Genomic DNA, 26,829 nt, shown 5'->3' on the forward strand with positions numbered 1-26,829 from the left:
TACGAAGGTCTACATTTTGAGTTTTCCTCTCAAACAAAATGATAACCTATATTTCTAGGTGAGTGAACATTCCATTGTTATATTGTTGGGTAGAAAATACCCTTACTAAAACCTTAGTGGTGTGTTTATATTATTAGAATTCATTTTTATATACGTCGTAAATAACTGCAAATATGTTAATTGCCATTTTATTTATTAAATCTTTGAAAATAAACTATTTCAATACATTTGAACGAATCTTGTTATAAAAGTGTCGGTTTCATCTCTATTTCGCTTCTTCATGACTTACTTATTCAGTAAGTAACTTTTCTGATTATGTAAAATTAACCTTTTTTTTCAACAAAGTGACCTAACCAATTAGTAACTATTTTATTTGTGTTTTTATTAAATGACTGTTAAATTATGAAAGATTCGACAATAGAATAATTAATACCACCTTCACTCGAGATTTTTCTTTCTTGTCTTAATGATTATTATTTAGTGGATTAGGTACCTGACAAAAATAATAATAATATTAGCAAAGTATAGATACTAATGTGAAAATCCAACAAAAGATCATGAACAAACATTTGTTAGACGTAATGACTAGTGTCGTATTTATAGGGTAACTTTATTGTGTTTTTACAGGTTTGTACAATGTTGCAAGTAAAGTGAAACTGGGCAGATTCTTTTGAACATCAAATGAAGGAAGTTGGAATGTTATTTCCTGTACATCCTCATTAACTTTAGGAATTCATATTGTAAAGTTATGTTTTATGTTATGTAAAATAAATAAAATGTATTATTTAGTAGCAGAATAAAGAAAAACCTCAATTTTTTTTTTTAATATTTATTAATTAATAAAATGCAAATAGCAGTGCTTATAAAACATTTAATATTTTTAAAAAAACTGACGAGATTTGAATAAAAAACTTCAAAAATAAAAATTAGTTCTAAAAAAAAATCGTCAGAGAGCGTAAAATATTGAAAAAAATGAAAAAATAAAAAATTAGTTCTAAAAAAAATCGTCAGAGAGCGTAAAATATTGAAAAAGTTAAAAAATAAGAATTAGTTGTAAAAAAATTCGCCAGAGAGCGTAAAATATTGAAAAAGTTAAAAAAGGAGTTCACATATTTGCCGCCAGACAGCACTGCTGCGCCAATATATATTAGTGAACAAAAAAAATTCTCTTCAGTACGACTTTAGTGATGTTGGGGGATAGATCGCGCCTTTGCTCTTCACATTTTAAGTCTAACACTCTTCACCTCTCCCAAAGAATCATGATGTAGAGTAGTGGTTAGGGAGATAGAAAGTATCTCACACAACAAATGCCTGTCGAGTCTAACATCTTTATCATATACCTTTTACAGTTTATCATAACCTTAAAAACTGTTCGTCCCACCCTCCCCGCCCTGCAAAAATAACTTACCTATATAGCCTGAATGTACTTTTGCACACTCGACAAGGAAGATTCTTTTTTGGTATTTTTCTCAACATAAAACAATTTATTTCAGCTCACTTCCGGTATCATTAATTAACACTTACCTAATGCCAACTAACTGCCATAATGCCTTGTTTGATAAAAACACAGAGAAAGGGTAATTAATAGAAACAATGAAAATTACTAACAAATCAACTTTATGCTGTCTCTCCCAGGAAGCAGTACAATCACTGTTTATACCAGCATTTTTCCAAAACCATTCTTCTTTTTCTTTCTATATTCTTAATTAACTTTGAAGATTAAAACAAACATGTTTCAAATTTTCAACTTATAATTTTGCGAATAAATGAATCTTATTTAATAATATCATATTTCAGAGAATACATGCAACTTTTAAGATAAAATTCTTACATTAGATTTATTAAATAATATCACATATATACAATAATTTCTTTTAATTTTACTATATTTCTAAGTACAAATGAACTTGGTATAATGCAGTGCCTTCTGCTCACACAAGCGTGCCCCTCATATAAAATACAATTCCAAGAAATTATTAAAATTAAAAAAATTAAGCAAGCTTAAATACATACTAATTTTCATTAATTTATTTTACTATTTTTCCAAAAATGATTTACAGATCATTTACATATTATTATCTTACACACCAACACCATGTGATATCTTGTAGCCATGAATGTAACCTCCACAGTTAGTAAGTGTAGTGTGAGTCGGGAACATAGTTGCAAGGAGGATAAACCAACCAGTATGTATTTAAAATGAATTATTATCGTCTCATAATTGATAAAAGTACAAAACCTATTAGGGATTCAACAAATAGTGCACTATTTGGATTATTATTATTGTTATTAATGTGCACTATTACCATCCACACAATGGACAAAATCAGTGATACACTTTTCATTCAGGTAAATAAATATTAATGCTTAGTGATATTTCGAAATTAGCATGTTTTAAGATATTATTTAAAAATTAATACTTTCTTCTATTACAAACTCTCCTAAATGGAAAAAAGATTGAAGGCAACATTTTTCTTAAATTTGCTTTAGTTGATTACTTTAACTGGTATACGCCTTATTATGGTTTCTATTATTTTGGTTACAAAGTCTATCATCGTCTATTCTCTTTGCCTGTGGAAATGTCCTTCAGACAGTTTTATCAATTATTAATTGTGATGAAGTGTTACCACAAAAAACTAAATCTTTTTTTGGTAATTCTGCTGCTTTAAACTTTCTGTTTTGAATTAAGCAAAACATTTTTTTACATATCGTGTAAATTTTTTTTTTTATACTTAAAAAAATTTAATTTATGAGGTTCACACAATTTATGTATAATTTATTTATCACAGTTTAACCCAATCGCTAATAAAATCAAATTTTATCCATGTATATTTTGTTTTATTAATGAAAAAAGTTTAAACTTCTTAATAACTAGTTTTACGGTACATGTTAAAGCAGTAGCTTTATTCAATCCGTTCATTTCAATTAAATATTCCTTAAGATTTAATAGCTAAAAATATTGAGCAAAATTTTATTTTCCTACTTCTCCTCTACTATTTCTCTTCTGCTTCCTATTGTTATTGGTTTTTGTACTGATGCAAATTAGCTATTTATTTGATAATCTTAATGAAAAAAGTTAATCATCTGAAACAAAAAGAAAACTGAATGGTTTATATTGGTTGCCACGGACTAGAACTGCTTCCTAAGCAGAAAATGCTCCGATTTCTACAATCTTACTCTAGATGTGAATTAAATTATAATTATTAATGCAATATTCTTTTCCATTATCTAGTGCTTTCATCCATGGACCTTTCCTATACCAGCTTGAGCACACTAACGTTTATCTTTCATCTGAAGTGATTATCTCTGTTGTCCCTTCATTACATGCAGCAGAAAGCCGGTAAATGTAAGTCAATTCTCATTCCTTCTATTCGGAGTATAAAGAAGTTAGGGAAATCTATCACTCAGTCTGTGGAACTGTTGTTCAGGTAGGCTTATCTATTTTTTCTTCTTCTATACAGTCTAGTGATAGTTCATTAAGAGACGTCTCTTGCTTTAAAAGGCTTTTTGTAATGGATTTATCCTGTACTTCAGCTACTATTAAATGAATTGTCAATACTGATTAAGGTAAACTATGAAAATATTGTATCTGCATGATTATGTTACATCCACTATCTCTTTCGTAATAAAAAAGATAAAAAGAACTGTTGAGTTCTTGTCCAGAAGAAAATTTGGAAAAGTTAAATAGTTAAGAAAAATTAATAATATAAAAAACGCCAATTGAACTTTTACAAGGAGTCTAATATTTTGTAAAGTATTAAATACAGTTCCACTATCTTCCATTTAGAAAATGAATAGAAATAATTAACCTAGGTATTCCTCATTTTCAAAAATAGGATTAAAATTGGTTGAAATATTCAACGTACATTTGTAGACTAGTATTTTCGATCTAATAATCTATTATCTGACCAAATTAAATATCTTTTCCTCAGAATATTAAATTAGTATTAACATTAAATTTCTTAGAAAAATGTTAATATTTAAATAAAAGTTATATATTTTAGACAAGTAACTGGTAAATTAAGAAAGCCGGGTTCTCAAAGTATTTATTTAAAGTACACGTCGGTACTGTAACTTTAAACTACGTTCATTTATATTGATCAAAAGATGTATTGTGGTACTGAGATAGATTCCTTATCTAGGCCTTGAATTTTATTAATGGTTAATATGAGAAATTTCTCATACGTACGTTTGCTAGTCGCCTCGTTCCATTTTGGTAGTTGTGTAAAGCCCTTCTGTAAAAAGAGCCATTACCACTTTGCTTCTGTATTGATCACAAAGTTACTTGTGATTAGAGATTTTTCTTTCATGTTTTAGTGATTATTTAGTGGATTAGGTTTTTTCAGTAATAAAAACCTTAAAGTTACAAATAATATTTTTATTTACGTCCTATTTTTACATAGACATAGTTTTTATAATTTATTTTTTAAGAAAAGTATATATAAATTAATAAAATACAAAAGAAAACGTAAATATTTGCCACCAGATAGCAGTGCTGTAGTCTTCAGCACGACTTGAGTGACGAAGGGAGTAGATCGCTCGTCACTCCAACATATCTTGCCATCTAGTCTAACATTCATCACCTCTCTCCCCTAAAATCATGATGTAGTATAATGGTTAGGAAGATGTCGCTTCGATGGTCGGAAAGCAACTATTCTCCCCACCCTACTCCACCAAGTTGCAGCCTAGTAATGCTCAGCTTTCATCAGGAAATCTATGGACCCTACTTCACATCCAGCAACCGAAAATATTAGGAGATTCTCATTAAACCTATTCTGGAGAATGAAGAAGTCAAGGAAATCTCTACTTACCTCTCTGCCTTTCTTTTTCAGGTAGACTTATCTATTATTTTATACGTTCTAAGTATTGCAACATAAACTAATCGTATTTTTTTGATAAATTATCTTTTCCTTTGAGTCAGAATAAATAACGTTTTAATTTTTGTAAAACTGAATCAAACCCAACAAAAGGTATTATTTAGTAGTAATATGTAATATGCATGTTTATGTTGCAATCTTGCATGAATGTTTTACTTTTATATAAAGAAAATTATGATCTAGTAGGAGAATAAGAAAACAACCTTTTATTTTTTAAAAAAAATTATTTATTTGCATCTCTATTCTTTTACATATTTAATTATAAGGAAAGAAATATATATATTTCAATTATAAAGAGCAAAAAGAAGTGCTAAAAAAAAAGTAACAAAAAAAGAAATCAAAGAATAGTTCCAAAAAAATCCGTCAGAGGGCGCCACAAAACAGAAACAAATGTTAGTTCCAAAGAAATCCGCCAGAGGGCGCCACCTACCAGCTGTTTGTTAAAAAGTAGATAACAGTGCTGTAGCCTTCCCTATATATACGACAGCAGAAGAAATTTTCGTCAGTACGACTTGAGTGATGCAGGGGGGAAGGTTGCTCTTGTTCGCTCCAAACAAAACTATCTTATCTAGTCTGGTCTAACATTCATCACCTCTCTCCCAAAGAATCATGAAGGTGAGGTGAGGAGATGTTGTCGCTTCGACGGTTCTCCCCACCCTGCCCCACCCTTCCAGCGAACTTAGTTATATAGCCTCCCAGAGCAACATGGCGGCAGTCAACTCACCTGATCGCCAGTGCCCACCAGATCGCCCAGCTGTTCAGTTGCTCTAGCACACTCTCACGACTCTGCCAGCCATTTTTAACCTTCTCTCAAGGTTTTCTTTTTTACTTCTACCACTCTCTAGACCCTGTAACCTTCCTGTTAGGTTATCTTTTTTATTTTTTCGCATTTTCTTCATCAATTTGAAATATTAATAAAATATTATTAATTTTTTACGTTTTATTTTTACATTTTCATATTAACACATTAAATAGAAAAATAAATTTAATAATTTTTTAAGACTTTTTTAGCAACAAAATTACACTTTTTTTTAACATGCTATTTTTTAATTTTGATAAAAACATGCATATTACGTACAATAACCACTTACTTTTTTTTTTATAGATTCCTAACCAATGTATGTTGAGATTGATGTTTCACGTCTTTTCCACTTAGGCTTCCATTGATGAACAGTTTTGCAGCCAGTACTCTGGGTATCACCAGCATTGATTCTGAAAAGCATTATTTATTGTAATTTAAACAATTAAAATGTTTAGTGAGTTTTACCTAGCATTAAACAGCTAGAGAAAAACATCTGTAACAAGTTGATGTATATTATATAAGTTAAATAAAGAAGACTGTAATTAACCTAAAGAATTGACTTTTTTTTAAAAAACCTAAATCTTTTCATTCAATGATATTGAAATAAATTTCCATAAAACACACTTATTCCTTTAGAATAAAATTAATTTGATTGGAAAAATAAAATAACACAATCTACTAACATTATTATGGAATTATTTCTATGAAAATGAATTAAAAAATTATAAGCTAATCACGACTAAGGCTAATGATGAACACTAAAAAATTAACATGCAAAATTAACTAAAACATGCAATTTTTTAATTTTTATAAAAACATGCATTACGTAAAATAACTACTTACTTTTTTTTCATAGATTCCTAACTAATGTTTGTTGATATATTCACATTGGATTGACGTCTTTTTTACTTGGGCTTCCATTGATAAATAAATAGTTTTGCAGTACTCTGGTATCAATAGTATTCATTCTGAAAAATCAACATTTATTGTAATGTAATATTGTATGTAATGTATTGTAATTGTTATTTAATGTAATGTAATGTTTTTTGTAATATTGTAATGTTTACTAAGTTACAACAAAAAGCTATAACAATTTATGTATATTATAAATCTTAAATGAAGAAGATTGTAATTGATACAAAACATTTATATACCACTTAACATTAATGGTACAAGCCTAGTATATGACATGGCTGAGCCTAAACAGGCTAAAGACTTTATATATAGATTAAAATAATTTATTAAAGAACTTAAACCTGTTGATTGAATGAAAATTAATTTAAAAAATCAGCAGCTCGATTAAAAATAACTTTATGCAATTGGAAAATGATACAGACGGAAATGATGTTTTATGTAAAAACATGTAAATGTACAAATGGTATAAGAGTAAATAAAAATCTGCATTTAAAAACTAATTCCTTTTATTTATTTACCTACAAAGTTAATACCTCTTTTCAGTAATATTTCTAAATACAAAATAGAAGTTTACACTGACAACCAATTAACCGAAAGCAACCAAAAATGTAAAAATCAAATAAAATCAAGCAATGGCTCTGTCAAATTTTAAGTGCTGCACCAATGTAACAAACTGTTAAGTTTTGTGAAATAATAGTAAATTTTGTTAAACATAAAACTACAATCTGCAGAGCGTAAATGTGAAAAATATACATGTACATCAATTAAAAATTCAACAAAATACACTCTAAGAGTACGAACTTTTTATTCGTAGAAGAACTTTACCTTATTAAAACTGTCCGGTAGGACAGTTGTATAAGGGTTGATCATCAAAAACTGCACGAAAAAGTGTAACGTTGAAAAACACCCAACTTTGACAATTTTTTTCTCTTTTTCTATAAAAGATAAAATTCCCAAATTTTCTTTAAATTATAGGGCAAGTCCTCCTTTATAACTGTAATTTTTTTGTCAAAACCCAGATTTAATATATTACGAGAAAAAAGTTACTGAAAATGAGCAAAAACGGCATTTTCAAAAATTGGTCTTGTTCTTGTTGTTGTTGTTGTTGTTGTTGTTCTTCTTGTTGTTACCTTTTTTGTAAACAACGTAGCGCCTAAACGCGTGAACCGATTTTCATGAATGAGGTGTCATTCGTTTCGGAATTTTATGTAGATGTGCCTTTTGGGGGTCTCGACGCTGTACATCAAATGGGGGAGGAGTTAGCCCCATATATGTGAGGCCCCTTCTCAAAATTATTATTACTAATAACTCTGAAAATGTTAACCCGATTTTAATAAAATTTGGCAGGATGAAAGGTTTAGGGCACTCCTACGTAACATTTAAACGACGTTCTGCTCTTACCCTTATTAGGGGGAAGTATGGTAATCGTTTCAAATTATCGAAACGTGAACCGATTTTCATGAATGAAGTGTCATTCGAATCGAAATTTTGTACAGATTTGCACGTTAAAAGTCTCGTCGCTATGACTCATAAGGAGGGGAGTTTGCCCCACCCAAGTAAGGCCTTTTCTAATACTATTATTACCAATATTTCTATTACGCTTAGTTCGATTTGGATAAAATTTACCACGAAGAAGTGGTTAAAGCTCCTCTACGTGGCTGTGAAGTGCCACCATGCTCTTACACCTACTAAGAGGAAGTACTGCAATCGTTAAAATTATCAATGAGTGAACCTATTTACATCAATGAATTCGATTCAAAATATTTGCCTTTTAGGGAGAAGTACTGTAATCGCAGTTTATTTTTCTTACTCCTCTTAAAAGGAAGTACTGAAATCGCTTTTTAATTTTGCTATTTACGTACAAATACCTTCCTATTTTATTCAAAACGCTTTCTCTAAAAAATTGTTATTGAGGATGGTTTGGGGGACCGCAACTATAATCATTCTTTAAAAAGATCTCTCCAGTGGTAGTTACGGTTCCGACTTAACACCTTTTTAGGTTATAATGACAGAATTTATTATTCCAAATTTTAATAAAATCTGTAAAGCAGATATGTAACTTTGCAAAACAGACAAAAAGGAAAATCTATCCAAAAAGTCCAAAAATCTCCTTAACAAAAACTTACAGTTTAAAATGTTAAGTATAAGGGTTGATTAAACGCCAAAAGGTACACAAATCAGCAAGTACCCAATATTTCATTAATACTTCATTAATATTTAAGTAATTTTACTGCATTAAATTTCATTTATTTTTTTGAATTTATTAGAGGTCACAGACCCTTATGCTGGCCAGTTCATTCATAATTTTTTTTTTTATTGATTTAAATCGCGTCAACATCTGAGGTTATTGGCGCCCGGAGTTTTTTTCAGTGCATTGCCGGCCTCCGGACAGTGTTCTCTCGTTACAGACAACACTGTCCATCACCGGCCAGTGAGCTGTAAGAAGCTCTTAGGAAGAGAAAATCTAAGGGTCAGCAGCTGGATTCGAACCCGGAACCTCCACGTGGGAATCCAATACGCTAACCGCATAGCTAATCCCTTCCCTTAGTTCATTCATAATATTTTATTTTTTGTTATAATTATGATAAAATGTATATTATATCTTCTTAATTAAATAGGTACTTTATTATAGCTTTATTCCAAATTATTCTTCTGATTTATCTTTATTAGGCCCTTTATTCTGAGTAGTCACAAATACATGCATGTTAAAATAGAAAAAGACAAAGTTAGAGTCGGCTACTGTTTAAATTTGAATCACGGATTTAAAACAATATTTCAGTCTAGAATTCTTCTTACCGAAGTATTTGTGAGCACAAATAACGCATAGGTAATATCCAGTAAATTATTCAACAATAATTATTCATTTCTCAATTGTAATTTAATGTAGTCCCTCTAATTTTACTTATAGTAGGTAAAATACTGGTATAATTAGCTGTCATAAAAATATGCATATCTTATATTCCAAATATATAACACTGCGGTAAGAATACCTAGATTGAGAATTGAAGAAAACTATATTATTTGCGATAAAGCCAGATTAATTATTACCTATTATTAAAAACGCTTGACTACTAAATAAAGTAACAATTGCTTTAATCGAATTACGAACTTAAACCGAAGATTTTTATTTAAAAATAAAAATAAATAAATAAAATAAACAAAATCATTGATGAATGTTGGTGCAAGCATTTTTGAAAAAAGTTTTTGAATTTTTTAGCCTCATATTTTTTTTTATTAAGTTTTTTTTTTTAACCTGTGATTAATAGTTTGTTGATTAGATATTACAGTCAATCTAAGAAATAGTGTTCTATTTGAACAAATATTTTGTAGATTAAAATGGCCAGCATAAGGGTCTGTGACATCTAATAAATTCAAAAAAATAAATGAAATTTAATGCAGTAAAATTACTTAAATATTAATGAAGTATTAATGAAATATTGGGTACTTGCTGATTTGTGTACCTTTTGGCGTTTAATCAACCCTTATACTTAACATTTTAAACTGTAAGTTTTTGTTAAGGTTGTTTATTAGTTTTAGTGGTCTAAAAAATTAAGTAACATTTTTATAAACAACGTTTGAATACAATTAAAACTTATTCCTATTAAAAACACTCAAAGGGAAACTTTAATCACCATAAAAAAGGTGTTAGTTTATGAATTAATACTTTAAACGTGCTAAATGATGGATAAGCTTACCTGAAGATCATTTCCAAAGGCCAATGGTAGGTACATTTCCTTGACTTCTTCATTCTCAAGAATAGAAAGGATAAGATCCATCTAATATTTTCCAACTTCCACATGAAAGCTCAGCATTACTGGGCTGCAAGCCGACAAAGACTTTACTTTAGTCCAAAGTATTACTACGCCATGCTTCCATCTTGCACTACACCAGCTGACTTAGTGAGGAAGGTTACATGGTGGTTATTCAAATGCTAATTAAATCGTAACATATTTTGTAAAAATAATTAAATAAAAATTACGAAACCTTGTACTTTTTAAGAGTTCAGTAAGTTTAGGAAATTTTTAATTTTTATAAATACAAACGTCGGAATTTTATTTTTAAATAGGGGGTGCGAATTTAAGCATTAAACACAGAATTGTATTTTTTTATTTGTTCTGGGAAATAATTATTTTTAAATGAAATAATGGTTCAAATAACTTGAACAAATACTTAAATAAGTAAAATCTTAAAAGACAAATGAAAATGCGAGAAATTCGTGGTTTTGTGTTTGCTCAGTGTCTGTTACTACGAAAATGTCGTAAAACATTACTAACTAACCTCGCAGGGGTGGCAGTAACATTACCACTCATGATAACCAAGAACACTTAGCGGTTGATACTATAAGAAATATACATACAAAACTGAAGACTTAGAACTATGCCGCCTATCAGTAACTACGAACAGTAAGTAACCTAAGACAAGAAATATTAACAATTATACTATGTTAAATAATACTATTTAACAAAACGATAGATAGTTGGTTGTGAGCCAACTCTTCGTGTTACAGTGATTTTGTCGGTCTCGACTGTCCCTTAAACACAGAAAGCAAGGGTATTTGGTACACCCAGCTTCTTGCCTGAGCAGCTTGCACAAGACTTCCACAAATCCCCTTTTAGACGAAAATAATCAAACAGCTTTTTAGTCGCAGATCTTTAAAAACCACCATTGATAGTTAAATTGTTCCGGTGTCATAAAGGTAGTGGAAAAAAGGTCTATTTGAATAAGAAGATATTAAAATCCTAAGTTTTTAACTCGTAGGTACCTTCATGTTAATCAAACGCAACTTCCGAAACAGTTCAATACATTGTATCAGATTTTTTTTTACATGTGGGTGTCTTGAGTTGTGTGCGATATTCAACTGATTAAACACGAAAATGCGTGAATCAGTTTTTTAACTTCAACTAACTGAATATGGAAATATAAAGTAAAGTAATGGCCTATTTTTTCGGGTGGGCTTAACATCCAACTACCAATTAGGTGTCGTGGACGGAGGCGAAAGCTCAGACTTTACTACAAACAATTTTTTCTAACAAATAAAAAATACACGGGATTCGAACTCGGAATCTCCCACTTGACCACCAGACCATTACCATACCTAGGAAATTTAACAATAATTGAAAATATTCAATATTGTCGCATGAATTATGTCGATAATTAATTCTTTTTGAAAAAAAGCAATTCTTAATGTTTTCAATTTTACTTACATGAATGTATTGCGTTTGAGGCCAAAGAACAGAAAGTTTTCACCACACTCTACATTGGGATGCATTTTAAGACAACAAAGATTGTACAAAGTTTTTGTACAAAGTACAAAAGGCAGTCTACAAGAAGATCAGTAGCGAAGATTATTTTTTTCATTTCTCCTGAAAACAATCAAGTGATCAAAAATACTTTTCCCTCTTCAAAATTTTAAGTAAAATTAATAATGACTCTTAAGGATTTATCTGATACGTTTTTTTCCAAGAATTATTTCTAAAAATTTGGTAGTTACTAAGGTATTAAAAACTATCAACAGGCAATGAGGATTCATTAAACGTCAATCTATTCTATTTTAGTTTTTATATGGTAAGGTTACTAATTATTTCAGTTAATTCAAAGCTAACAATATGGGGAATCTATTTTGGTTGGGTTTTCGCCCAATGAATATGGTATTTTAGGTGACTCAATCTATAATTTAAAAGAAGAGTCATGTTAAAGAAAATCTTAACTTCTTTCGGGGAAAAGAGATTATTTAGATTTTGCACAAAATTTCAAGACTAGTGAGTTCAATTTAAAGTTAGATTCTAATACAATAAAGCTAAACACAATGTTAATATAATAAATGATAATACAATTATGACAGATGACAGTCTTTGATAATATTGTCTCATCGGATGAGTACTGTCGGTAATTTGAAAAGCAATTAATAATGTTTTCAATTTTACTTACATGAATGTATTGCTGTTGGGTCCAATGGACAGGCAGTATTTCAAAAGAGAAAATGCCACAAATAACACAGTATTGCATTGAAGTCCATTTTGTACTGATGCAGTCATTACTAGGAAAAACAATAGTGAAGAATATTAATACGTTCGTTTCATCTGAAAATCAGACATGCTATTTAGAATTTAGATTCATTTTTAATACAATTTATGTATCGATATAATTTTATAAAATTTCATAATATGAAGTAAAATTAATAAAAAATACTAAGAAGTAATTACAATTGTTTACTACTCTTGTTTTAGGCTGCTGGCTTCTGCTCTTCGTTCTCCACTCTAGCCTCTGGCGGCCATTTTTAACCTCTTTTTTAGGTTTTCTTTTAATTTCTTCGTACTTTTTTCATTTCGAAAAATGATTGCAATGATTAATTATTTCTTTTTATAATTAGTTTATATTAAGAAAAAATAAATACAAGTAAATATACATATAAATATGTAAACATATATGTAAAATAAATAAAAAAGTGTATTTATTTAATTTTTGATATAACTGATTTAGTGGTATCAGCATTACAAAGTTTCATCAACAAAGTGTTATATAAATAAAGCAAATGTTTAATAAATGAATAAGCACAATTTTATAAAAGAAAATTTAGAAAAACTACTATAACAATGTATAACAATGCAATAACACATTAAAGAGATTTATGTACACAAATTTTGATGATTAGGTTCTATTTTCTTAATAAATTAAACCTATTTTTATGTAAAGATGTACCTTACTTTCTACCTATCTTTTTCATTATTGATATATTTAAACAATTCTTATTTAATACAAAAATTTGTTGCAGGGTAGTTTCAGGCTATACAATTTAATCAATCAAATTTAAAAAACACGTCTACGAGTTTAATTTTTAGCCCAATCATAGGTTTGCATTCTTACTTAACTATAGAACATTTTCTTTTACTAAAGATCAGTATTTAAAACTGCTCTATGTTTTGTAATTCTTGTACATTTAAAAGAAATTAATGTAATACAAAGGTAAAGTCCTAAAGTGAACCAAGTTGTCCACACACCAATGGTTAATGAAAGGTCGGTGTGCAGTATCCAGTTTCCCCGTCTATATTTTAGTTCTAGGAAGTCAGGATCTGGTTGCAAATAATCTATAAAATCGAATACTGTTCCACAAGTGAATCGATCAAGTACTAAGTTTGCTAGATTCCCACTTGCCTAAAAATAAAAGTAATTTTCAACAAATTCAAACAAACCATGTTCAAAAGTGAACTGAAAATGCCTAACTTGTAACTTGTAAAAAATTCCAAACGCAATTTTTTTTTTCACAAATATCTTAAAATTAGAAGCAAATGTAATAATATTGTAAGAATTTGCTAACTTTATTTCTTAATAAATTTTTTAAATACAAAATTCAGTACTGAATTTGATATGTGGGCTTAAATATGATGAGAATCAGCCACAAATTCTTGTCAAACTCTTAATTCGAGTTCAAGAAATTCCAATTACTTTTGTTTTTGCCAAACTAGAGCCGAAATTAATTAAATGTCTCTAATCCGTCTCTTTTATTTACATCGTAAGAATTTCTTCCAAAAAAAAAGCACTTTAATATTTATCATTCAATTATCTCTCATTAAGGTATGTGTACTCAGAAAGGTGAGTCTTTATTGAATGTATTTCTATTTTTGTTTGTTTGTTCTCATGATACATTTTACATATGTAAAGACCTAAGTAATGCCAGAGCCACCTGAGGATGTGGACACAAATTATACTAAAGATACAAAAATTTGAAGAACCAAAGTTAAGAAGAAAAATAGGAGCTTTGGAAGCCCATGAGTAAATAGAATAAGACTCGAATAGAGGTGGTGGTAGCGTCTAACGCACGATAGGTATTAAAAATTACTTTTTACTCCTTAACCAATCATAAATTTTCAGTATTCAGCTTCAGTTTTCAGTATAATAACAAGTGGCAATCACTTGATTCGTGCACATTATGCTTTCACAATAAATGTTTGTTTTTAATTTGAAATGGAAAAATGTTTTTTTTGTTTTCATAATAGTAATAAATACTTACTGACAATTGTTTGACAACAGTCTTTTTATATTCTTTGCATGTTGTGACATAACCATGTGTAAAGACAACCCCAGTAGAAAATAATAGAATGGAAATGAGAATGCCCATTATAAAAGTGATTATGATAACAGGTCTTGACCAAACTTGGGGATTGATTACTTTAACTCTATAAAATAAATATAAAATTTAATTACTAAACAGACATCACCGCTTTATTTTCAATTTACGTTCATACGTATTAAATACTTGCCCATCTTTCGAGATTAACGTCACTTTTGATGGTCTAATTGAACAATGGGCACGATATCCATGATACATAGCCATTAAACCTGACCACAATATAATGATTGTCGGGGCTAGACCAACGAATTGACAATAACGGATATCACCTCCTCTAAAGTACTGTAAACCCCATTTACCATAAAGAATACATCCGCAACTTCTTTGCTGATCTAGCTCATAAATGTGGCATGTGTTTAATGAGTTCTGCCAATAAAGCCAAGCAATTATAGTAGTAACAAAGCTAGTTAAGCTACTAACAGTTGCAAACAAATACAATAGAAACAGTTGGCGATCCAATATCATTACTAGAAGTTATAAAATCACTTCTTAATGTGCACACACTGAAATTACTTTGACGAAGAAAATAATAAATTTTCAAAATAATTTTACTTAAATACACTATCTGTACTGACGGCACTCTTTATTTAATTCTATCTCTTTACAGATAATAAATGCTTATCTGTGACAAATTCACCCGTAAGATATGATAACAACCGAATTATGATAACGTCGCCAGTTGTTTATGAATCATCTTTTACTTCACAGTAGAAGACTAGTTTTCAAATTTTTTTATTAAAATTAAAAAATAAATAAATAAAAAATACTAGGTCATCTTCCTAAATAATCTAATTGGTTTATTAGGCAACATATAATAAAATTTAGAATCTTAGAATAGTTAATTGTCCCCTAAAACTAAAGCCTCAAATAATGTGACGAATGAAAGAATAAACTTTAGAAATTTGTGTACCAATTTAATTAATAGCAAATTAAATGTTGCTTATATTCCATTTTAGAAACTCACTCTACAAAATCTACCAAAAAAAGAAAAAAGAGAATTCTTAAAACATCTATTTTTTTTTTTTTTTTGTAATTAAATAATAAACTTGACTCTTTTACATAAATGTACCAAATTACTAACTATTGGGCTCTTGCATCAGTGTCTACATCCGCCAATCAAAGGGCAAAGGCAGGAACGCTGTGTGTACCAATTCTTTACAAGAAAAGAATGAGATGGTAACTGGGTTAAGAGTCCTTGTTAGCGAACAGAACTCTTGCAAGTTGCTGACCTCCAGGTTACTATCGCTCAGGATCATATGGTGTTCGGCAATACTTTAAAAATTAAATGAATTGGACAATGAGAATTTCTGTTATCTTTAATGATCACATAAAGTAGGACATATGAAATTATATATATAGATCAGAGGAGTAGTAGATGGTCATTGTACCAGAATCGATGGAGAGCAAAAAAATCTCAGTATCGGTTTTTAGTGCGCCTCATACTTCATTTTGACAGAATTTCCCAAGGAGGGATTGGGAAGGATTCAGCTTGAGCATTTTATGACATCTACCTTTCAGCATGCACTGTACAAAACATCACGCTTAGAATTTTGCAAAGCATTCCTTTGGAGATGCTACTTTACCAGCAGGATCTGAGTAGAGGTGGAGTAGATGATATCGAGCATTGACTAGCTGAGCATAATAGGGAGTACCCCAGGGATCACGCCTGTTAAAAAAATAATTTTTCTGGTGTTACTCAATTCTCAGACAAATCCTTTACAGCGTTTTAGAAACTAAAGGATACGAGTAAAGTGATTATTAGTTTTACAATCCGTAGCAATTAACATGGGATCACAGTTAAAATTAAAAAGCTTCGAAAATGTCCAAACTTACCAATAAATTTATGAACTCACCGTTTAATTACACAAAAACTTGTATCCATTGTTTAAACAGTATTTTTCTTTGCTATTTACACTTGTCAAGACAAACCACATAGAATTATCTATAGAATCATAAAAAAAAAGTGAATATTTGATTTGAGAGAACTATAACTCACACCAATGAAAAATAAAACTTCAAATATGTACATCAATATAATAAAAATTTCAATGCAATAATTTATAACTGAAAAATATATTTTATAAACAATAATGATTTTGGTTAGTTTTACATTTCAACAATTACTATCACGACTGTCCAAAGAACACAAATTACACCAAGGAATGCAACAACATATTCTAATATATATGTTGTGAGAAAAAAAAAAAAACTTTTAACTCAAAGAATTCATTTAATTTTTACAGCTATTTACAAAAATTTGAATAGAAAGAATACGTGTTAAATAAGGTAGAAGAATTTTCTTTGTCATTCAAAATGGAGCCGTTTTGTATAATTAGCACTGGTACTAATTATTAATATTACTTTAGGAAGAAAGACTAGAGAAGTTCTGGTCACATCTGAAACAAGCAGTGGAATATAAGTAAAGTTTTAGAATTAGTTAATTTTTATTTAATTAGTGTGACCCACAATTGTACTAATTGGGTACAAAAAGATAGGACCTTAAACTAAGCCTGCAGCTAATAAAGTGTGTGAAACTTTACTTGTTCACATAAGTAATTTCATCTCTTGCTAAATTAAAAGTACTTCAATTTTATATGGATTCACTATATTAGAACGTTACAATAAAGAGGGACAAGTGATGTCCTAGTTCTCCATGAATTCTTTTTAATCAAGGTTCACTGAAGAAGGTTACTAACATCTACTTTCGGGTGGTTGGTCCACAAAGTTTTTTTAGAAAAAAAAACCATTGCTCTCTTCATCTAGAATCTCATAAATCTTTTTCCCCCGCATTCGTTGATCAGGCTTTTTTCTTCTGAATATCCAGTAAGAGTTCTCATACTACTTACTACCCCTCTTCTACACAAAGAGATTTATTCGATGTTAATAATGTCCTTGGTTTAGCAAATTAAGTAAGCTGAGTGAAATCAACTTAATGATTTACACATTTTATTTCAATTTTTAATAATAGTAGCCAAACAGCATTTAACTAACAACGGAAGCTACTCGTTACACTACCCAGATTCAAATGCATGAAATTATCAATGCATCATGGAGCTGAGTTTTTTAAATTTTATAATCATTTCAAATGAGGCAGATATAATTCCAATTCAGAAGCTATGGCAAGTTTACAGAGTTATTTATCTTAAATAGAAAGTAAAACTTGTATTGACGGCATTATATCAGAGAAAATTCTGCAATACAACTTTTATATTTCTCCACATACGCATTAAGACAATTTTACAATGATCCCCCTCATTTTATACAACTATTTTTCTACTTATGCATAACTAAGTATAATTAAATGGTCCGATATGCACAAGTGTACCTAGGTCGTCATATGGTTTAGCCATCAGCGAAAAATCTCAAGTTATGTCTAAAGACAAACTCGAAGCCCAATACAAAGTATAATTACACTGGAAAATTTTTAAAAACAACGAGCCAGAAATCATTTTTCTGCAGCCCAAGGCTTCATCCACCAAACAAATAAAGATTATCTCATAAGATAGTTGTAATTACTAATCAGAACAGCCTCAATTTCAATAAATTATGCATTAGGGTGTTTCGTTCTAAGGCATCTAATGTACATGTATAAATCTGTAATTCAGTTATATTAAAAAACTCAAACAAATGAACTTAATATAAAAGTGAATTGTAACAAGGAAAATCAACCATTTTAATTCCACTTTCCAAAACCTCATCCTACAAAACAAATGCATGCAATAACAAAACCTCTTTATCAAAGAAAACATTACCTAAACTCTGTATGACACAATAAAACTACCTTTGAATCTTTACTTTTCTTACTAGCATTTGGCTATATTGAATAGTTAGGTTCAAAATTTAAGTGAAAAGAATAATATTAGTCGTATTTGATTCTACTGTTTTAAAGAATGGTTTACTAATTTTACATTCAGGGTGGATTAGTAAAACTTACTTGTGATTCCACATCGCTCAAGCAGGAGAATACGATGTGCTTACCATGTTTTGTAATCTATCTCTTGAGGTTAGGAAACAATACAGAGAGGCAAGACCCAGGCCGACCGCTCCTCCGATGCCACACTTCTTCAGACCACCTGTGTTTCATTATTATTTAAAAAAAATTGTTCATATTCAAGTAATACAGTTGTATGTTGAATTGATAATAACATCAATAAATTATCATGATTTACTAAATAAAATACGATGTAAGAAAATAACTTTTTGTAGTCAGTTGGTCTGAACTAGTGAGAGATTTTAAAAGGGGGTTTTGAGCAAAACGACCCACATTCACTGTGAACCTTAGATATCTATTGTAACATAGTGAGTAGTTTACAAATGACTAAACCAAAACTTGATAAGCTGAATCATTTCAGATTACATCCTATCCAGTGTTTCGTTGAAAAGAACGGAATTTATGGAAAGTTTGTGAAGGTATTCGAGATTAATTACTCAATTTGCATAATATTGACTTTTTCCAAATTCCCTTTAATCGAAAAAGTCGTTAGAATGCGTCCAACTATTGACACCATTTACAGATTACTGCCCTATATCCGTTTCCCAAAGATGTCACCATAAATTGTTTGCGAACAACCTGGAAAGAATGCTGTTTAAGACAACTTCCCCTAAATTCACTTATAACAAGCATAGCTTTAGTAGATGTACATGTTGTTTTTTTTTTAGTCACACAATGAAATCAATATCACTAGACAAAACCATGGTACTTTGAAACTGTTCACGAATGAATTCACAATTTAAAGAAGGCATAATATGCACAGAAACACTCTACTTAGCAAAACGTTTTAGATATACGTGCCAAAAATTTGAAAATATTATTTGACGTGTATAGGTGCCAAGTAGTTTTTCATAAGTAAATTTTATTTAAACGTTACACGTTGCTTAGTATAATTTATTTGTTCAATAGATCTTATCTATTCTCAAGAAAGTCTTAACTTAGCTTTTAATAGTATGTGGTTGTATAATTTAAAAAAATGTACATTAAAAGAACAATTTATATTAAAACAAGTGATTAAAAAGAGAAATGAAATATTGTTAAATTTATAAAAAAAAATTATTTTTATCTATAAAAGGTTTGAATCGTGCCATGGATTTGCCATCACTGCTCTACACAATCTTAAGATCGATATAATGTCACATTAAATTAATCAGACGAATGTCCTTCTTGGCTTTTACAAGGTTCATAACTTGTCAGCATAAAAAAAGTTATTGTTTGTACACACAAATTGTATTTTGTTGAATACGAGCATTAAATAATTACTTACTTGTTGACTTGTAAAGTAGTCCAGTTGCAGTTCCTGCAACAACTGTATTGAGTTCATCGTCAACACCTCTAGCCCAAGACATGATCACTCCAAAACCGCTGTACATTACTGCCAGAACTCCTAAGGAATTTGCACGAGCGGCGCCTTGTTTCATTACATGATTCAATAATCTAAACAAATTGTTCCGTAATTGAATTTCTCATAAACTAAATTAAAAATATAAACTAAAGAAAAAAGAAAAAGAAAATCGTAGTGGACGAGAAATTCAAAAAAGATAAATACTTTATACAAACACAAAATAAACAAACTAATACCGAAAAACATTCACTTTTTAATTTTAATCAAATAGTACTTACTGAGTCCTTCTAAGTTTTCCAGTTTGCCCTTCTAGTGTTGTCTGCTTAAGACCCTTGAAAAAACCACTAGTTCCGCCGACAGCACCGCCTATCAAACACGAAGCTCCAATTTGACCAAAGGCTAATTCAAATCTACCCCTCTGTTTTGAAGCGCCTTCGGGGAAAATAAACTCCGGTTTCGCAACGTACTCAGGATCAAAATTAAGATATGGAGATTTCACTAAATTTTGTTTTGGTTGCACTGCAAATAAACACTGAGTTAAGCAATTGAAATTTCAAGAATTTATTTTCTAAATAAAAACAAACTCACATAAAGAACGAAGTGGACTGTCAGAATCTGCAAATGTAGGGGGATTTTGGGCATCCATCTGATTTGTAAAAGGCACACTAATTTGGAGTAAAAGCCTTGAATTAAATGAATTCAATGTAACCTACAAACTAACCTTTAATTTTGCTAGCACATGCGTGATACATGATAACAAATACATATGATCTTATTCATTCAAGTTTTTCCCCTGAAATAAATTCCCCGTTTATAAAAATATTAATCAACTAATTGTTGGATGTTTTTAAAAAATTTTTGTACGAAAAATATTGCAGAAATGGCTGTTAAGTACACAATTCTCTTGATAAACATAGAGGTGACGAATAATCTATTTAACTAACCGAATTATGGTAATCTTTTCGATTTTAATTGCATTCAAAACAGCTAAGTAAATTGTATACTTCACAATTACACCTGCTGTGAATTTTGTGACCATTTGAAATAAATTGTTTTGTTGGAGGATTCGATCATGAAGAAGAAACTGAAGTCACATTCTTGATCATAATTATAAGTTTAATACTTTTTTCAAATGCTTGATTTGAATTCCATTTAGAATCATCGTTTGATTTTTAGACTAATGTTAGATTTGCAAAGGTATTTCCCATTCAGGAAGATTTTTATGCATGAAAACAATAAAAATTATATTTCACAAAATTTATAACATTAAAATTCAGTACAACTAGCTTTCCATGATAAAAAATAAACCAAAATTTATTAAATATTCAGACTCAGTAAAAATAAATACAATTAAATTTAAAATCTATATTTAATTTCAAATTAAAAAAATACTGCGTTATGAAAATCCAATGGGGTTTATATGATTGCTATCGCCATTTAGCTAAAACCTAATTGTCACCAAATTAAAGAAGGTTCCTTGAAAATTTAAACTCTCATTACTTGTACTTGATTCAAATAAGTTAGACCAAAGAACTCAGTGGAAAGAAAAAACATTTGTAGAACACATAATAATTTATTATACAAAATTAACAATGATAACAAGTGAGATCAAAATGCATTATTTTTATCTTTTCTCTACTAAGAAAAAAATAATAAATTTAAAATAAATGGGTTGCCTCACATATTAAGAGAGGACATAATACTAAGTAAAAGTATCAACATCAAACAGATGTTTTTAATAGGAGTAAGTTGGGACCAAAAATAGTATGTGCATTCGTGGCTGTAAACTCATCGAAAAATATATTGCCGATTGAGATGTTGAAACACAACATTAGAACAACACTGTTCCTTAAATCAGGCCGAAGAAACTGGCTGTGCATAAAGCCACTGAATGGATCCTTGAGCAAGGAACAAATGTAAATTATTACGTTATTAAAACTGACAGTGAAGTAACATTTAAATTGCTGTTAAAAGTTATTATTCATTCTTAATTGAACAGACCAATGTATAAGTAGACTGGAAGCTTGGGGGATTCTTGTCCAAGAGTAAAAGTAAAAGCTCATACTGGGATTGATGGCAACGAAATGGCGTATATCAAAGCTAAGAATGCTGCTTTGGATGATCATCTACCTGTAGTATATCACAGATTCCCCACTTCCAACCTTAAAAAAGTACTACAGGAAAATACACTTAAGTTCATGAGAACATTTATGGAGCAACAGCCCAAAAGCTGCTGTTACAAGAAAATACTTTCCTTCCATGAGAAGTAGATTGCAAGCACTGCACTACAAATCTGATTACATTATAACACAATAAGTAACCAGACACAGTGCAGTCAGTGAATATCTGTTTAGGTTGCAACTACTTCGTTCGCCCGCTTGTTCTTGCGCCAGTGAAACTCTTCAGTCTCCGGACCACATTCTGTTTCACTGCAGGCTCTGGGAACAAAAACGGTCCATTAATTAGAAAGATATTACTAGAAGGAGGTAGATGGCCAACTGAACACAGTACTTTATTAAGCAGAGACTGTTATGAGGTTTTAAAAAAATTAATTCATAGCATTTCACTGCAAAATTATTAACCATTAATCCTAGTAAATTTTGATTTTGTATATTTTATGAATAATTAAGTAAACTATTGAAATAAAAATTTAATTTTTAAGAAATATGTAAGTAATGTATATTTCATTGTATATTTAGCTTATATATTGTATATTTAAGGTATATTATTTTATATTGTCTTATATTTTATTGTATATGTACTATATATTGTTTATAATGTATATTTTATATTTCTTTTGTACTTTGTGTATTTTATGATGAATAATTGTGTATACTTCTGTGACATACAGAATAAACGGTTCTCTTCTAGGGTTACTAGAAGGGGTTTTTTCACTTCTAATACAATGTATCTGATTTTCGCTATCTTTATTTGTTTATACCTATAGTTCTCATATTTCAATATGATTATTATTAAAAATTATTTTTTAACGGATCAATTACCATTAAACAGTGTAAAGAATTACTGTTTTTGATGTTAAAAATGTTTTAACCTTCGGACATTGAAAAAGTTAGTAAGTTAGAAGCTTGAGAAATTGAAAATAAAGTCGAGTTAGGGTTTCATCATAATTTTTCCAACAAAAATTTCAAAATTCTAGATAGATAGATAGAAAACCTACTTTATTTCACAAATCAATATTACATGAACTAATATAAATGTAGAAAGCATGAATACTGACATGATTGCTAATCGTAATTCTATCTATCTATCTATCAAAATTCTTATTTTCTCTTATATTGTATAAGAACACAAAAAAAACTTGCTCGGCTAAGGCCGCAACATAATGTATACATTTAAACAGGCCATTTTTAGGGCGTAGATTAAGCTGTAACATTCTAATTACTTGGTATATACTCCATGTTCCTCATGACTAAGTGATTTTATAAAAATTATTAAAAAACAAAATCCTTTCACCGAAGCAAGACTGCCATAACAGTAATAAAATTAATACATTCACTTGAAATTAATAAATTAAAACTGTCCGATAGGACAGTTGTATAAGGGTTGATCGTAAAAAAATGCATGAAAAAGCGTAACGTTGAAAAAACCCCTACCTTGACAATTTTTTTCTTTTTTTCTATTATTTAATTGACATCATCTAAAATAAAAACTCCTAATTTAATATTGTGGAATAAATCAAAATGTAACTCATATTTTACAAACTAAAACCTAAAATGGTCAAATTACTAGAATAAAGTTTAAAAAAAATACTAATAAAATACTAAAAATACATTAAACTACTTTATTACGCCACTTGTTGGGCATCTCTAGAGATAATGTTTCTCACATTTCAGGTAACGACTCATTTGGCTGTTTCGCTGATAATTTAGTGGACGTGAGCAACTTTGTGATCTGAGGAGGGCCACGTTTCAACTCCTTCATCTCCCACATTAACCTAAAGTACCAATTAAACATTGGATGTAACAAATATTTGTTGTCATGTACACAATTAAACAAATTACTTTGTCACTAAGTTAGCAAACTGTTTCTTCTATGCATAAAGCGAAATACTTATTCAACCTGATCAGGCAGCGCAGGCCTCATATTTTGAGCATCGAACTTTAGGCCCTCCACGAATACTTCCAACCATTTCTATTTTGTATCCAGATAAGCTATGTTGAAAGAAATGGACGATCAGCTTAACCTTCCAGAATTTGTCTGTAAGATAAAATATCATTGCCAAAACTAAAAACAAGAATCAACTAACCTTTCTGAATCATTATATTATAGAATAATAACTGATTTTTTTTTTAAAAGTTAATTCTATCTATGAAAACATATAATCGGTTTTCTTGTATTTGGCAAGAAAAACAAATATTCCAATAATACCTTCTACAAAATTTCATAAGACTGTCATTATCCACTCTGCTGTGGTACATCAGATATAAGACTAGGAGTTAGTTCAATAAACTAATATTCTTGAAAATCTGCTAAGTCACCAATATTCTTGGATTCTACGGTAAATGGTCCAATCTATAAATAAACAAATAAATGTGTTCATGGGCATAATTGTGTAAAATATAATTTTTTATAAGAAAATTTAACAAATCAAAATTTTAATTTAAAAAACCAGGGCTTTTTATATACTAACTATCCGATGTAAACATTTTGTATTAAATAAACGCCATCATTATCATGAATTTAAAAAAAAATTATACAGAGGATAGTTTATGAGGTCGTCATTTTATTATTATAATTCCTAATACTTAATAAAAGTTAAAAAAAAATAGCAGATAAAGGTTGAAATTCAATCAGTGAATCATTCAATGAAATATGATTGAAAAATGAAAAAGGAAAAACAAAAATGAAAACAAATCACCACATATGCTGACGTCCAAGAATGAAAAACTAAAAATAATGTCTTTTATAGATATTATTAATTACAGGAAAAATGTATCTAATTTTGTTGCGGCCTTACTTGTTTTTAAAATAAGGCTTCTACTCTTTTCTGTCAATTTTTTAAGTTGATAGAGATGAATTTTAGGCCTCTACAGAATTAAGACTAATATTCAAATAAATCATTATTAACATTAATCTTCCACTAATCCACTATCTTATTTGTAAAGTACAAAAGTTTCCAAATTTTTTGGATGTGTGGCCACTTTGAAAATTAATTTACATTTTGTCGACAATCAATGACATTTCACCAATCAATCTAGTAAAAAATGTTTTTGATATGTAAATAAAAAAAGATGACAACTCAGACAGAGAATTTTGCCCAATTAAATGTGTTTGTAGTTCTACATCCAAAGATCACGAATTTCGTACGCTTCTTTGATCGCTTTGTAGACAAAAGAATTATGAGACAAGACAAACATGCCAAACTATTCTCCAAAAAAACTACGTAATTAATCTAAATCTATTCCACTAAAACATTACGAGAACTTAATTCTAAGTTTGATAAATTAAAATGTTCTTAGGAAATTATTTGAGACATGATTATTTCTAATTAAAACGAAACTATACATTAACTGTGGTAATGTATTAGGAATAAAAAACACCTTGCTGTGATCACTAGTTCGTCCAGTCAGTTCTCAAGATAAGGTGGAATTCCTTAAGTTGCCAAAACTCATCTTTTATCCATTGGTCTCAGCTCAACCTACACTCACTCACCTGTAACAATGTTTATCTTAGTAGTCACCAAATTGTCAATTGATAATACTTTCTGCCAAAAAGTGAATCTCTAGTGTTCGTCCTCTTAAAAGTTCGGGATATATTGATATAAAGATAATTGCATAACACCGGAAGGGTTTGATTGGAGGGAGGGTCATTAGCGACTAGGTTTTGAATTGGGGACGGAGAAGTACACAGGCTCTGTTCCTCCGGGGACAGATTGGCGCTACTATCATTTCCACTGACGAAAGATAGGTTTTGTTAAAAAAAGGCATTTTCTTTGTTTTACCTTCTTTTTAACATAATGTGTTGCTAAATTCTCAACACTTTGGCACTTAACATGATTAAGTTATTAACAATATACCTTACCTGAATAGTAGTAAGTTTAAAAAAATCTGACTCTCAAAAAAAATTTCAATCGTTGTGCTCTGATGACTAAAGAGTTTGCCGACCACTGGTCAAGCAAATTACAGAAAACACAAAATGCCGTACAGTATGATCATAATTTGAAGTAATAATAATTTTCCAACTCTGAATTTTGGCTACTCATTTTATAGTCATAAATACTGCACAAATGCACACTAAAACAGCAATTTAGGAAGATTTTAGCTTCAATTCTTTCTAAGCATCTCCCCTCTTCAACAAAGTTTCATGGAAAAATGTTTTTCAGAAAGAAAATCATTAGAGCCATTTTAGAAAACTCGAAAACTTAGAATAGTAAAACTATCCCTTTTCCAAAAAAAAGAAGGGATGGGGGAAAAACAACTTTTTAGTACACAAACTCAAAATTTAAAATCAGCACTTTCGTAACACTTCCTCTTTTATGCAAGATTTAGGAACGTATAATAAGAACGCGAGCTCACAATAATTATTTACAATAAGAAAAAACATAATCATATGTGATCTCTTTTTTTTAAAAAAATAATGTGCTGAAGTAATAAAGGAAACAAAAAATTATTAAATTCTCCACATTAAAAGCAATTTGCAAAATAATTACGATTTTTTTTTTAAATAGCCATAATACAAGTATCTGTTATATTTTCCTTGATTTTTCAAATACTTAAGAGTTATTCAAGGTTATTTTATAAGTAAAATAAT

At 29.6% G+C, this 26,829-nt stretch overlaps 3 protein-coding genes and 1 long non-coding RNA gene across 49 annotated transcripts in view; 1 reads left to right on the top strand and 3 right to left on the bottom strand.

Annotated features, from left to right (window-relative positions):
- The first annotated feature begins 2,025 nt into the window (after positions 1 to 2,025).
- LOC141451426 (uncharacterized) lies at positions 2,026 to 6,234 on the top strand. Of its 4 annotated transcripts, XR_012456772.1 has the most exons (5): positions 2,093 to 2,349; positions 3,233 to 3,346; positions 3,462 to 3,567; positions 4,487 to 4,832; positions 5,983 to 6,234. It is a non-coding gene; the product is annotated as an uncharacterized lncRNA (long non-coding RNA). The 4 variants fall into 4 exon arrangements; XR_012456771.1 differs by having other exon boundaries at positions 2,026 to 2,349; positions 3,462 to 4,832; XR_012456773.1 differs by lacking the exon at positions 3,462 to 3,567 and having other exon boundaries at positions 2,094 to 2,349; positions 3,233 to 3,428.
- LOC141451419 (uncharacterized) lies at positions 5,903 to 15,344 on the bottom strand. 3 transcript variants are annotated; one of them, XM_074122789.1, is made up of 8 exons: positions 14,853 to 15,344; positions 14,603 to 14,768; positions 12,798 to 13,746; positions 12,523 to 12,631; positions 11,799 to 11,957; positions 10,290 to 10,413; positions 6,523 to 6,647; positions 5,903 to 6,089 (listed from the first exon to the last, which is right to left on the bottom strand). In XM_074122789.1, exons 1-3 carry the CDS (start codon positions 15,185 to 15,187, stop codon positions 13,483 to 13,485), a joined length of 765 nt encoding a protein of 254 aa, XP_073978890.1. In that variant the 5' UTR covers positions 15,188 to 15,344; the 3' UTR covers positions 5,903 to 6,089; positions 6,523 to 6,647; positions 10,290 to 10,413; positions 11,799 to 11,957; positions 12,523 to 12,631; positions 12,798 to 13,482. The 3 variants fall into 3 exon arrangements, with proteins under 3 accessions (XP_073978890.1, XP_073978888.1, XP_073978889.1); XM_074122787.1 differs by having other exon boundaries at positions 12,523 to 12,674; XM_074122788.1 differs by having other exon boundaries at positions 10,290 to 10,489; positions 12,523 to 12,674.
- A 1,588-nt stretch (positions 15,345 to 16,932) lies between these two features.
- On the bottom strand, positions 16,933 to 20,810 carry Tim23 (translocase of inner mitochondrial membrane 23). 2 transcript variants are annotated; one of them, XM_074122798.1, is made up of 5 exons: positions 20,647 to 20,810; positions 20,337 to 20,577; positions 19,981 to 20,150; positions 18,701 to 18,795; positions 16,933 to 17,118 (listed from the first exon to the last, which is right to left on the bottom strand). In XM_074122798.1, the coding sequence occupies exons 1-5, from the start codon at positions 20,702 to 20,704 to the stop codon at positions 17,113 to 17,115; spliced, it is 570 nt and encodes a 189-aa protein (XP_073978899.1). In that variant the 5' UTR covers positions 20,705 to 20,810; the 3' UTR covers positions 16,933 to 17,112. The 2 variants fall into 2 exon arrangements, with proteins under 2 accessions (XP_073978899.1, XP_073978898.1); XM_074122797.1 differs by having other exon boundaries at positions 18,657 to 18,795; positions 20,647 to 20,808.
- An 801-nt stretch (positions 20,811 to 21,611) lies between these two features.
- The window catches only part of Efa6 (Exchange factor for Arf 6), a 64,836-nt gene continuing 59,618 nt past the window's right edge, over positions 21,612 to 26,829 (bottom strand). For 35 of the 40 annotated variants that reach the window (XM_074122781.1, XM_074122749.1, XM_074122773.1 and 32 more), the window contains 5 exons: positions 25,620 to 25,731; positions 24,448 to 24,591; positions 24,139 to 24,276; positions 23,906 to 24,013; positions 21,612 to 22,496 (listed from right to left, as the gene is read on the bottom strand). The gene's annotated coding sequence lies outside the window, so the exon portion shown is untranslated. Of the gene's footprint in view, positions 22,497 to 23,859; positions 24,277 to 24,447; positions 24,592 to 25,619; positions 25,732 to 26,829 lie in introns of all 40 variants that reach the window. The other 5 variants (XM_074122770.1, XM_074122772.1, XM_074122779.1 and 2 more) reach the window with 5 other exon arrangements.

The sequence above is a fragment of the Rhodnius prolixus genome, unplaced genomic scaffold (genome assembly GCF_049639745.1).
Source record: "Rhodnius prolixus isolate KJV_2025 unplaced genomic scaffold, Rpr scaffold_8, whole genome shotgun sequence".
NCBI classification, from domain to species: Eukaryota; Metazoa; Arthropoda; class Insecta; order Hemiptera; family Reduviidae; genus Rhodnius; species Rhodnius prolixus.

Excerpts from the sequence above, each read along its gene's own strand:
- LOC141451419 (XM_074122789.1), bottom strand. The coding sequence starts at position 15,187 with ATGATATTGGATCGCCAACTGTTTCTATTGTATTTGTTTGCAACTGTT. Across the intron at positions 14,769-14,852 it reads ACGTTAATCTCGAAAGATGG|AGTTAAAGTAATCAATCCCC; the intron begins GCAAGTATTTAA and ends TTTATTTTATAG. Across the intron at positions 13,747-14,602 it reads CTGTTGTCAAACAATTGTCA|GCAAGTGGGAATCTAGCAAA; the intron begins GTAAGTATTTAT and ends TTTTATTTTTAG.
- Tim23 (XM_074122797.1), bottom strand. The coding sequence starts at position 20,704 with ATGGATGCCCAAAATCCCCCTACATTTGCAGATTCTGACAGTCCACTT. Across the intron at positions 20,578-20,646 it reads CAGTCCACTTCGTTCTTTAT|TGCAACCAAAACAAAATTTA; the intron begins GTGAGTTTGTTT and ends GTTTATTTGCAG. Across the intron at positions 20,151-20,336 it reads GGAAAACTTAGAAGGACTCA|ATTATTGAATCATGTAATGA; the intron begins GTAAGTACTATT and ends CAATTTGTTTAG.